General features: G+C 37.5%; 1 protein-coding gene across 1 annotated transcript in view; it reads left to right on the top strand.

Annotated features, from left to right (window-relative positions):
* The first annotated feature begins 10,586 nt into the window (after positions 1 to 10,586).
* ADAM7 (ADAM metallopeptidase domain 7) overlaps positions 10,587 to 12,093 on the top strand; it is a 131,765-nt gene continuing 130,258 nt past the window's right edge. The window contains exons 1-2 of the mRNA XM_059168838.1: positions 10,587 to 10,638; positions 11,627 to 11,730. Of these exons, the coding sequence (XP_059024821.1) occupies positions 10,587 to 10,638; positions 11,627 to 11,730 (156 nt within the window). The remainder of the gene's footprint in view (positions 10,639 to 11,626; positions 11,731 to 12,093) is intronic.

Below are 12,093 nucleotides of genomic sequence, written 5' to 3'. Positions count from 1 at the left end.
ATTGGAAATAAAAACATTAAGGAAAGAGAGACAGAGGAAGCTCAAGGGGGTAAGCCTGAAGAGTATCTGGACTGTCAAAAGTAGAAAGTGGGCAAGCTCTGCACAAAGCTGGGGGCTTCCAAGATATTTTGCACAAGAGCTGATCCTAGTGGTGATTTGGAATGAACACAAGAATCTACAGCCTCAAAACCTCTCATGGAAACCACAATGAGAGCCCATTAGAGAACCTCCTATGAGAGGTTGCTTCACTAAATTGTAGCAAAAAAATAAGAAGAGAACAGAACACTGTCATACATATCTAATCTTCTTTAAAATCTGCTTTTGTCTGACATTTGGACTCCATAGAGTCCCTTTGATATTGAAATCTGTTCCAGGATTCATTGTTTTTTGAAAAAAAAAAAAAAAAGTTTTGTGTACTTTAGTGATCATGTTAAGGGCAGAAAATGGGCTGGAGAGTGAGAATAACATATAGACTATACTATTGCACTATACTACGCTAGCCACTTGGTAGAGTTTGGAATTAAATATAACATTCTTCAGGTTTGAAAGTTTGATTTTAGTGTGATTATGAGAAAGAATAAAACCTTTTATTTTCCTTCTCAATAAAAGGGACACCAATATATGATAGAAGTGAGTTGGGGGAAATCAGAGAGGGAGATGAACCATGAGAGACTGTGGACTCTGCAAAAGAGATGAGGGGTTTGGAGGGGAGAGGGTTTGGGGGTTGGGAGGGCCTGGTGGTGGGTATTCAGGAGGACATGTATTGCATGGAGCACTGGGTGTTGTGCATAAAAAATAAATCTTGCAACACTGAAAAAACTAAAAGAAAAAGAAAACAGAGTTAGGCAGAAATTTTCTTTTAATTTTTTGCTTTCCATTTATTGATTATGTGGCTTGAGTAATTTACAAAAACTGTTCTTTGAAAATGCTTCTTTGTTTCACCTGGCTTAACCATAGATAATGTTGTATCTGTAATATTTTAGTTATGCTAGAAAGCTAGCCTAGCTGTAACTAATGCACAAAGACATAAGACAAAAGCCTCAAAACCTTATCATTTACCATGCACTATAAATAATTGAGATTGCACAATTGGTATTTTAAAAATTGTTGATTCTATTTCCCACAATTTTGGCTATAACAAAGGCAAGTTCAATATAGTTCCTGTCACCCAATTTAAAATGTTCTTTTCAGGGCACCTGGGTGGCTCAGTGGGTTAAATTGTTCTTTTCAGCTGTCACAGTGAATAAAGCTTGCAAATTCCATTTGATGTGTTGATGAGTGTTTGTTTGATTTAGTAATGAATCAAATACCCTGAGGACACTCATTAGTCTTCAGTTCTCTCTTGCAATTGCCCTGAAAGAGTGACAGAAATTCTATTGGTAAATGACCGTTTGGATTAACATTCTTTAAATTACATTCTAAATTTCTGGAAGCACATGAGGATGTAACCAGGCAATGACCATGCTGCAAATTATTTTATTTGCATTCAACAAATTTGTATTAAATGCAGTATCTATATGCAAGACACTACTAGGTTTGTGGTACCAGAGTAAGCAAAAACAGAATCTTTGCTTTCTGGAGATTATAGACTGCTAGAGGAGACAGATAATCAAATAACTGAACTGGTAAGTGTATGATAAACTAACACAAGTTTTCAGAAAAAAAAAAAAAAGAAGTTTGACATAAAGTTATCCGAGCTAGGTCTTTATTTTGGAAGGAAGAGAAAGGATTTCCTGCATACAATGTCATTACTTTTAATAGATTGACATATTCAAGTTTTCTGTTTCTTCTTGTGTCAATATTGACTTTCTACATTCTTTCCAAAAATTGATGTGTTTAATGTAGTTTTCAAAATTATTGATGTACGGTTATTCATGATCTTCTTTTATGATATAAAAGATAACTATTATAGGGGCATCTGGGTGGCTCAGTGGGTTAAAGCCTCTGCCTTCAGCTCAGGTCATGATTTCAGGGTCCTAGGATTGAGCCCCACATCAGGCTCTCTGCTCAGCAGGGAGACTGCCTCCTCCTCTCTCTCTCTGCCTGTCTCTCTGCCTGCTTGTGATCTGTCTGTCAAATAAATAAATAAAATCTGAAAGAAAAAAAAAAGGTAACTATTCTATCCTTTATTATTCTATCAACTTGTTTTCTTTCATCTTTGTCAATTAAATTATTTTCAATTAAAGGAAAAGAAAGAGAGAGTTTCAGAATGAAACTTGCTCTAGACTCTGGGGTTAGGGAAGGCTTTCCTGAGAGAATGACCCTTGAACTGAAAACTGAAGAATGAGGAATTTATGTGGCTACAAAGAGGAAAGGAGAAGACTCCAAGTGGAAAACCACATTTGTCCTGAGACCCTTTGATGGGAAAAAATATGGCGTGTTGGGGCAAAGAAAGGAAGCCAAAGACCCTGAAGCTCAGAGAAAAAAGGAAGATGAAAAGTGGATGAAAATGGCACAGAAAAGCAATAAAAACAAAAGTCAACACTTACATAGTTCTTAAAAAATCAATACTTACCTAGCTTTTAATATGCAATAGGCACTGCTTTCAGATTACTTAGATAAATTACCTCTTTTAGTCCTCACTACAAATGCTGAGTTTATTCTCATTTTGGAAAATGAGAAAATTGAGGCACAGTGAGATAAGATATCAACCCAGGTCTGTAGGTAGAAATTTTAAGTGCTGAGAATTGAACCCAGGTGGTCTGGATTTGAATGTATACTTTCATTTACTCTACTATAACCTCCTCATAATTAAAAGTTAAAATAATTATAGTTTAATTAGGTCTTACTATTCCCAGATATTGTCCAACTTCTTAAATGTATTAATATATTCATTTAATAAAAATCATTTAGCAACCTATTATTCTAGACCTTGAAAATACAGTGGAGAATAGAACTGCCAAAAATCCTCATGCAGTGATGTGAGAAACACAGGCAGAAAAAAAATTATTAAATTTCCTTATCTACTGACAAGCCCTTAAAACAGGCAGAGTGACTCTCCTCTAGGGACTCAATTACCGCCACCTTAAGGCTTTGATAAGGGCAAAGGACAATCCTATCCTGACCAGCCCCCACCCTCAACCAGGATCCTGTAAGTCTACTTTAACAATTCCTTTGGAAACTTTATCTCTAAACCTCCAAGATAGTGTCAATCAATCCCAAGCATATGGCCCACTGATATACAGCTAAAGGGTCTCATGAGAAGGTTTTATTCCTGGTAATGAATAACCTTTTCCCCAGATAATAGCTAGCCTCTCAAGATCCTAGAAACCTTGCTTCCAAAATTCCTTAGAGACTTATATCATCCCTAATCCCCTCCCCAACTTACAAGTATATAATAAACCACTTCTCACATCCCCAGGGCAGCATCTCCTCTTGCCCATGTTTCCTGTCCCCATGCTTTAACAAACCACCATTTTTCACCAAAGATATCTCAAGAATTCTTCCTTGGTCATTGGCTTCGGACCTCACCCCACCGAACCTCACCTATGTTCTAGAACTTCATCAAAAGATACATTTCAAGGAAGAGAGGCAGGCAGTTTAGATACAAAATGCATATTTCACTTAGCATATTGCTAAATAAAATAAATCAATCAGAGAAGGACAATTATCATATGGTTTCACTTATATGTGGAGTATAAGTAATAGTGCAGAGGACAATAGAGAAAGGGAGAAAAAAACGACTAGGAAGAAATCAGAGAGGGAGACAAACACGATGAGAGACTTTTGACTCCAGGAAGCAAACTGAGGATTGCAGACAGGAAGATGGGTGGGGGATGGGATAACTGGGGGATGGGCATTAAGGAGGGCACATGATGTGATGAACAGTGGATGTTCTACGCAACTGATGTATCATGAACTTTATATCAAAACCTAACGATGTGCTATATGTTGGCTAATTGAATTTATATAAAAAAGAAATATAAATAAGTAAATAAGTAAATCACGTTCCAGATGACATCAAATTCAAGGCAACAAATGACAACAGGGGTACCAGGATGGAAGTGAGTATGTCTACTTTGCCTAGAGTTTTTGGAGAAGACCTCAAAAACATGACAATATTTGAATAGGGACCTGAAGGCAGAGAGGAAGAGAGACACGTGGCTGAAAGGAGAAGGAACAAACAACAAGCAAAACAGAATATGCTTGGCCTTTTCAATAAAGAGCAAGGACACATGGTGACAGGATCTGAGTGGGTGACAGGTGTTGGAAGTAGGAAGTATGAAACCAGAGAGCATTGAGCTGTAGCCATCACTGTTCTTCAGCTACTACTCTGAGATAGGAAGTTACTGGAAAGGTTTCAGCGAAGAATTACATAATGTGATGAGTATTAGTGAGATCATTCTGAATGATGTGTAGACAATACACTGTGAGCGACCAAGAAAAAACCAGCAAGTCCAAGTAAGAGGCTATTTTAATAAACTAGGCTAGAGAGGATAACATGCTGGATCACCAAAACAGCAGTAATGTGGTCAGAGGTGGTCAGATTCTTGATGTCTTCTGAAAACAGACAGCTGGATTTGTTGATGCATAAAATGCAAAGTGGGGGGTGAGGGGGCTGGGTGGCTCAGGGGGTTAAAGCCTCTGCCTTGGGCTAAGGTCGTGATCCCAGGGTCCTGGGATCAAGCTCTCATTGGGCTCTTTGCTCAGTGGGGAGCCTGCTTCCTCCTCTCTCTCTGCCTGCCTCCTCCTCTCTCTCTGCCTGCCTCTCTTTCTACTTTGATCTCTGTCTGTCAAATAAATAAATAAAATCTTTAAAAACATGCAAAGTGGGGGAAAGAGAGGAATCAAAGATGACTCCTCAGTAACTGAAAAGAGGGAGCTGTAATATCCTAAAATAAGAGACTGGAAATACCAGGTTTGAAGAGGAAGATCAGAAATCTATCTTTGTGATTTCCTGTCCCCATGCTTTAACAAACCACCATTTTGTGTTTGAGATGCCTATTAAATATTAAGGTGAAGATGCTGAAAGAGTTGTTTCTATGAGAATTCAAATCTCTATGAAATTCAAAGACATTTGGATTAGATAAAAAAAATTTGGCAGCCATCATGTCACAGAGGATATTTAAAACCATGACATTAGGTGAGAACTACTTTTTTTTTTTATTAACATATAATGTATTATTTGCCCTAGGGGTTCAAGTCTGTGAATCATCAGGCTTACACATTTCATAGCACTCACCATAGCACATACCCTCCCCAATGTCCATAACCCAGCCACCCTATCCCTACCCCCCCAACCCTCCAGCAACCCTCAGTTTGTTTTGTGAGATTAAGAGTCTCTTATTGTTTGTTTCCCTCCCGATCCCATCTTGTTTCATTTTATCCCTCCCTATCCCCTATGACTCCCTGCCTTGCCTCTGAAATTCCTCATATCAGGGAGATCATATGATAATTGTCTTTCTCTGAATGACTTATTTCACTTATCTTGATACCCTCTAGTTCCATTCACATTGTTGGCAAGATTTTGTTTCTTTTGATGGCTGCACAGTATTCCATGGACAAACTATGAAAAGAACCTAGATATCCATCAACAGATGAATGGATAATCCACATCTTCTACCTCTTAATATAGAATATCTGTATTGATTATGTCCCTAGCCATCAGTACTGCCTCTTGTTCTTTTTATTGTGGAGAGTTTTTCTGCCTTGTCATTTTATCCAGGTAAGAATAGATGAATCAGAGAACAAAGTGCTAAAAGGGTAGCAATGACCCCAGAAAAAATATACACTAACCAAATCAGAAGAGACCCAAAACCAGGGGGAGAAGAAAAGGAGGGGAAAAAAGAAATGAAATATATATATATATATATATATATATATATATATATATATTAGACTGGTGAATAAAACAGAGACACACACTTGATTTGGGGTGTATTTTGGTCTGTTAGAAGAAACTATCTCCCTTTCTTTTAAAGAAAGAAAAACATATATATATATATATATATATATATATATACACACACACACACACAAAATAAGGGTAAACATGATGAAGGGTTGGAATATGACTGTAAAGATGAAAATTTTAAAAGATTCTGAAAAAAAATTGATAAGAAGTTGATTGGAAAAAAAGGAAAAAAAGAGTAAGGAATGTGATCATGCTGGAGACTAGAACAAAGCTATGCACTAGATTTAGGGTACGTTTTGATCTATTAGAAGAAATTGTATCCCAAAATTTTAAAGAAAAAATAACTTATATGTATACAAGAAATAAAGTTAAATACATTGAAGGGATAAAATATGACTATAATAATGAAAATTTAAAAAGATTTTTTAAAAGGTATTGACAAGATAAAATAGTTAAAAAGCATTAAAATAGGAAAGAGAAAAATTTTAAAAATGGAATAAGAAAAAAATAAAATTAAGAACATTTAGCTTTGAAAGACTAAAGGATCATGGGGGAAAAGCCATGAATTCTATGTGTTGCTTGTCCCTAGCTCTGGAGTTCTGCAGTTCTCATTGATCAGTGAACTTGGTCTTGGCTGGATGTTCTTGCTGATCTTCTGGAGTAGGGGCCTGTTGCCTATTACTGTGATTCTCAAATGTCTTTGCCTGAGGCAGAATTGCACCACCCTTGTCAGGGGCCTAGCTAAGTAATCTGAGGGATTTTGGTCTTGAAGCTTTTGTCTTGAGCTTTCTTTTTTTTTTTTTTTTAAAGATTTTATTTATTTATTTGACAGAGAGAAATCACAAGTAGATGGAGAGGCAGGCAGAGAGAGAGAGAGGGAAGCAGGCTCCCTGCCGAGCAGAGAGCCCGATGTGGGGCTCGATCCCAGGGTCCTGGGATCATGACCCGAGCCGAAGGCAGAGGCTTAACCCACTGAGCCACCCAGGCGCCCCTGTCTTGAGCTTTCTTTTTTTTTTTTTTTTTTTTTTTTTTTATTTATTTATTTGACAGAGAGAAATCACAAGTAGGCAGAGAGGCAGGCAGAGAGAGAGAGAGGAGGAAGCAGGCTCCCTGCTGAGCAGAGAGCCCGATGCGGGACTCGATCCCAGGACCCTGAGATCATGACCTGAGCCGAAGGCAGCGGCTTAACCACTGAGCCACCCAGGCACCCTGTCTTGAGCTTTCTATAGAGCTTTGGAGTTAGTAACTATCTACAGAGGCAAGTGCTAAGAGGTGAGTGCTGGGGATCTGGAATATTTAAACACTGGAAACAGAATAAGGATCCAACAAAAGCAACTAAGAAGCAGCACTGAATAAACACAGAGTTGATCCGTGGTATACTATGGACTAAACTCTTCAAAAGATTGATGTGATTGTGTCAAATGCTACTAAAAGTTTAAGTAGTAGGAAATGAAAATTTACCACTGGATTTGGCAAGGTGCAGCTAATCAGTAGCAGTGAGGGGAAGTGTTTTGTTGAGTGAAGGATAAAAGTCTGATTGAGGCAGTTTTAAGAGCAAATGGGGAGAGAGGAACTGAAGATAAACTGTACACTCATCTCTCAAGAAGTGTGCTATAAAAAGAAGTCAAGAATGGGATAGTAGCTGGATGGAGGAGACTGTGATGTAAAAGGAGAGGTACTTTTTTAAAAGGTGGACAAAAATGACAGCATGTTTGCAAATATACAATTCAGATGATGGAATAATGAAAGAGAACAATTGCCAGAGTGATGACATTGGAGGGTGAAGAAGGAATGGAATCCAGTATATTAATGGTGGCTAGACCTTATAGACATGAGCAGTCCACCCATAGAAACAGGGAAGAACTAGTGTATTGGTATACATCTTGGTAGTGTGGTAGATGTGATCATGGGAGAAGGTGAGATTTCTTTCTTTTGGTGATTTCTCTGTTTCTCAATAAAGTAGAAAACATGGTGATCAGTTAAGAGTAAATAAAGGGAGATTTGAGACTTGAGGAGAGAAAAGAGAATATGAAATAGTCAACTAAGAGAATTGATGAGTAAATGAACCATGTAATGTAAGATTGCCTTCAGCACAGAGTAATTTAATACTCATACTATCCCTATGTAATACATGTTATCATGCCCAATGTCCATTTTATAGATGAGGAAACAGAAGTACAGAAATATTTGACACTTTGCCCAAAGTCACAGAGTTAAAAACCAGCAGGCAATTTATCTTTTGAGGTTTTAAAGCCAAGTGAATCTTAATCCTAACACCAAAGACAAACTGTTGAAGCATTTTCAATAGGCACATGATCAGGTTTGTACTTTGAAAAGGTCAGACTGGGGCACCTGGGTGGCTCAGTGGGTTGAGCCTCTGCCTTCGGCTCGGGTCATGATCTCAGGGTCCTGGGATCGAGTCCCGCATCAGGCTCCCTGCTCAGCAGGAAGCCTGCTTCCTCCTCTCTCTCTCTGCCTACTTGTGATCTCTCTCTGTGTCAAATAAATAAATAAAAATTAAAAAAAAAAAAAAAAGAAAAGGTCAGACTTGTTGGAGTGTAGCCAAAGAAAGTTGATAGAACTTGGACTTAGCAAGATGGAGGCATAAAATCTGGAGAAAAGAGGTCAGGGTATTTTTTAGAAGGTAATATAAACATAGTGATGGGTTGATTATGAGGGATATTGATACTGGGTTTCAGACTTGCAATGTGGAATGGATATTGACATCATTAATAAAGACAGAGAACAAGTTTTGCAACTTCTTAAGTTTGCAGGGGCTTTGAGCCCTCCCAATGAGGATGTTGAGTAGAGATTTGACTGTAAAGGTCCATAACTCAGGTGGCTAGAAGTATAAATGTGAGGCATAGTAGAGAGATGATAATGAACCCATAACTGAAGATGAGATGGACTTGCAACAAGCATAGGTATAGGATAATATCTTGAGGAACTTCAAAATTTAAAGTTTGGATAAAAGAATATATGCCCACAAGTAGCCAGAGAGCTAGGAAGATGTTAGGAAGACTGTCAAGAGAGATAAATAGGATATTTCAGGGGGGAAGTTATGGTCAACAGTGCCAAATGTTGTTAAGAGAGCAAACAACATAAAGAAACAAAATATAAATTGGATGTAGAAATTGTGAAATTATTGGCAACATTAGTCAGTTATATCAGCAGAATAATGGAGGCAGATACCAGAGTACAACCTGTCAGAATGAGCTGGAGGGGAGAAAATTGCCAGAAGAAGTAAAGATGAACTTTGTGAAAAGTTTAACTGAGAAGACAATGAAAAATAAGGTGATGGCAAGGGCCTGTGGAATATAGTATTGAGGGTAGGATTTTTTTGAAAGGGGGACACTTGAATTTATTTAAATATCAAAAGAAAGCTTCTAGTTATCATAGGTTTTTTGTTTTGTTTTGTTTTGTTTTTTTCAGTTTATGAGACTGCTAGAGGGATAAACAATAATGTGAGGTAGCGGGCGAAGAGAGAATACCAAACACAGAGAAGGGATGATATTGGCAAAAGGAGAGTGCTTCAAAAATAAAAAGAGATCCCAGACATACAGATGGTATTTTACAGATCCTTTTCACATTTGCCTATTAATGTTTTATTTTTTGTGTTGATTTGAAAGAGTTCTATTATAGGAATAGTTACCTTTGCCTTTTATTAAATATGTTGCATACATTTCTGGAGTTTGTCTTTTAATTTAAATTTATGTGATATAATGTGTGTGATATATGTGATGTGATATATGGCATAAATATTTTTTCATAAATAAGTTTGGATGAAGGTGGCCAGAAGATGCAAACTTACAGTTTACAAGATAAAGATAAGATAAATACGTACTAGGGATATAATGTAAAACATGATAAATATAGTGAACACGGCTGTATGGTATATTTGAAAATTAAGAGAGTAGATCCTAAGAGTTCTCATCACAAAGAAGATCATTTTCTTTTTCTTCTTTTTTTTTTTTTTTTGTATCTGTAGGAGATGATGGATTTTTAACTAAACTTACTGTGATATGACTTAATGTTATGAGAAAGTTAGGTCACCATGCCACTCACCTTAAACTTACACAGAGCATTATGTCAGTTAGAGCTCAATAAAACTTTGGGAGGAAATCAAGTTATTTTCCCTTGGTTCAGGACTCTGGGTTCTTTTATCAGGGTGGGTGTGGAGGGTACAGATGGAATATGGATGACTATTGTGTGTTTTTATGGCTTTTGAAAGGCCATAATGTCTCTGCCCCACAGGGCACAGGCTTTTATTTAGCTAGGAAAAAATAAGTTCTCAGTATTTCTATCTACTTTTTACCAAATTTTCTGTTATTGTTTCTACACTTGGCATTCTTCACATGCACTTTCCTCAACCAAAGATTCTATAAACTTCTTCAATATTTTTTCTAAGACATACATGATTTTTTCACTTCTGAATTTTTAGTACACCTAGAATTATATTCGTATCAGGCACAAAGTAGGGATCTCTGCCTAACCACCTCCACCACAGCACATCAGTGATGCCTTTAATTAGTACAGGATGTCCACCCTCCAGGTTTTAGCCTCAAGCACCTCACAAATGATGCAACACAAGCAAGGAACACTTCCTCGTGCTGGATCAAAACTGCCTACCTATCTGTTGGGTTCTTTAACCCTGCTGTGGAAGCAAGGGCAGGGAGCCACACACATCTTTTCTCAAGCACCTGTATCCCTTCTCCCACCAGTATTGTGCAGAATGTTTCCCAGGAGTTTGCTTTTCATGATCACACTCGTTTCTCAGATTAAAGGTATGTCTTAATCTTTTTATCAGGGTTTTCTTACTAGGCTATGAGGTAATGTCTCTTTAGTCACAAAGTTTAAGTGATAAATGATTAAAAAAAAAAAAAAACGTTAAAACCCATTGATGATTTTGCTGAGGACATAGCATAGGACTTGGACTAGTTATGGCTAAGATTGAGATTCTATGATTCTATGAAATACTTTAGTGGTCTTACTCTGATTTATGGTGAGGAGGAAGGAGTGGGCATTTCTGAATATCTGCAGAGTAGAAACACTGTGCTAGCCATTTACCTCTGTGTACATGTGTACAAGGATAAGTTATTATCTCTACTTTATAGATAAAGCAACTGAGAATAATATCTATAGATCAGAGAGAATAGATACGGTATTAATGGACATACTGCTAATAAACTGGTAAAACTTTGACTCAAATAATAGCAGATTCTAAAATCATGTGGTCTTTCTTCTATATCATTCTCCAGTGAGGTAGTCAGGCCTCACGCCCAGACGACCACCACTTGTGAAAACTACTTAGCACTGATTCAAGAGTACCTAAATTCTAATAACAAGGGAGAGACTTGCATTCAGCTAGGAGAATTAAGATTTCAAATACAAATGTACCTGGGAGATAAAATGGGTAATTTCCACTTAAACAATCCCTTCCAGTGAAGGCTTTGACAGGTGGCAGAATCCAGACACAGGCATGAGGAGATTAAGATGAAGGTGGTAACTGCAGAACAAAGTCAAAGATGGAAGACGCTTTAAGACCTAATTTTTTTTGGCTTGTTCTCCAATTTTGCTTACATTTTCCTAATTTGGAAATATCAGTCTCACTTTCCTTACCTGTTACGTAGGGTTGCGGTTGCTCCTTCATAGTGATGTTGTACATGGCTGCTAATTGGGAGCAAGTCAACTCTAAGAGAATAATTTTTATCCAGTTACTGTGTGTGAATGTTAATGCCAGATGTATTTTCCCCCTTAAATGTTTCCTTGTAGAAAAGGCAATCCTTGGAGTAGAAGGTCAAGAAGTGGTCTATCCTAAAAGGCTTCCCCTGAGGCAGAAGCGAGATGTTTGGCACATCCATGATTATGACATACAGGTACACACTTTGATTTAATAAAGTTGATTTATTACTTTCACAGCATAGGCAGAAAGCAACATCTGGCTCCAATCAGAAGTAAACAAGAGAGGAATATCGAATTTTCTGAGAACTCTCACTCTTTACAGCATGCACTTGGGTTGGTCAGGGGGCAGGTTGGGGAGGCAGCAAACTTTTGATGGATTAGGAAACAAGATGGAGTAAAATTTGGATTTTAGAGAGTTCCATATAAATTTTCCAGTTTATGTGAGGATTTCCACTAACAGCTTTCTGGGCTGATTTAAGGCAACCTTATTTGTTCTGAGCTGGCGCCTATGGAATATAATCTCTGAGTATTTTTCTTTCCCAGTGATGTAATATGCA

The sequence above is a fragment of the Mustela lutreola genome, chromosome 1 (genome assembly GCF_030435805.1).
Source record: "Mustela lutreola isolate mMusLut2 chromosome 1, mMusLut2.pri, whole genome shotgun sequence".
Taxonomy (NCBI): Eukaryota; Metazoa; Chordata; class Mammalia; order Carnivora; family Mustelidae; genus Mustela; species Mustela lutreola.
The sequence above is the reverse complement of the archived record's forward strand: the minus strand, read 5'-3'. Positions and strand labels throughout refer to the sequence as shown.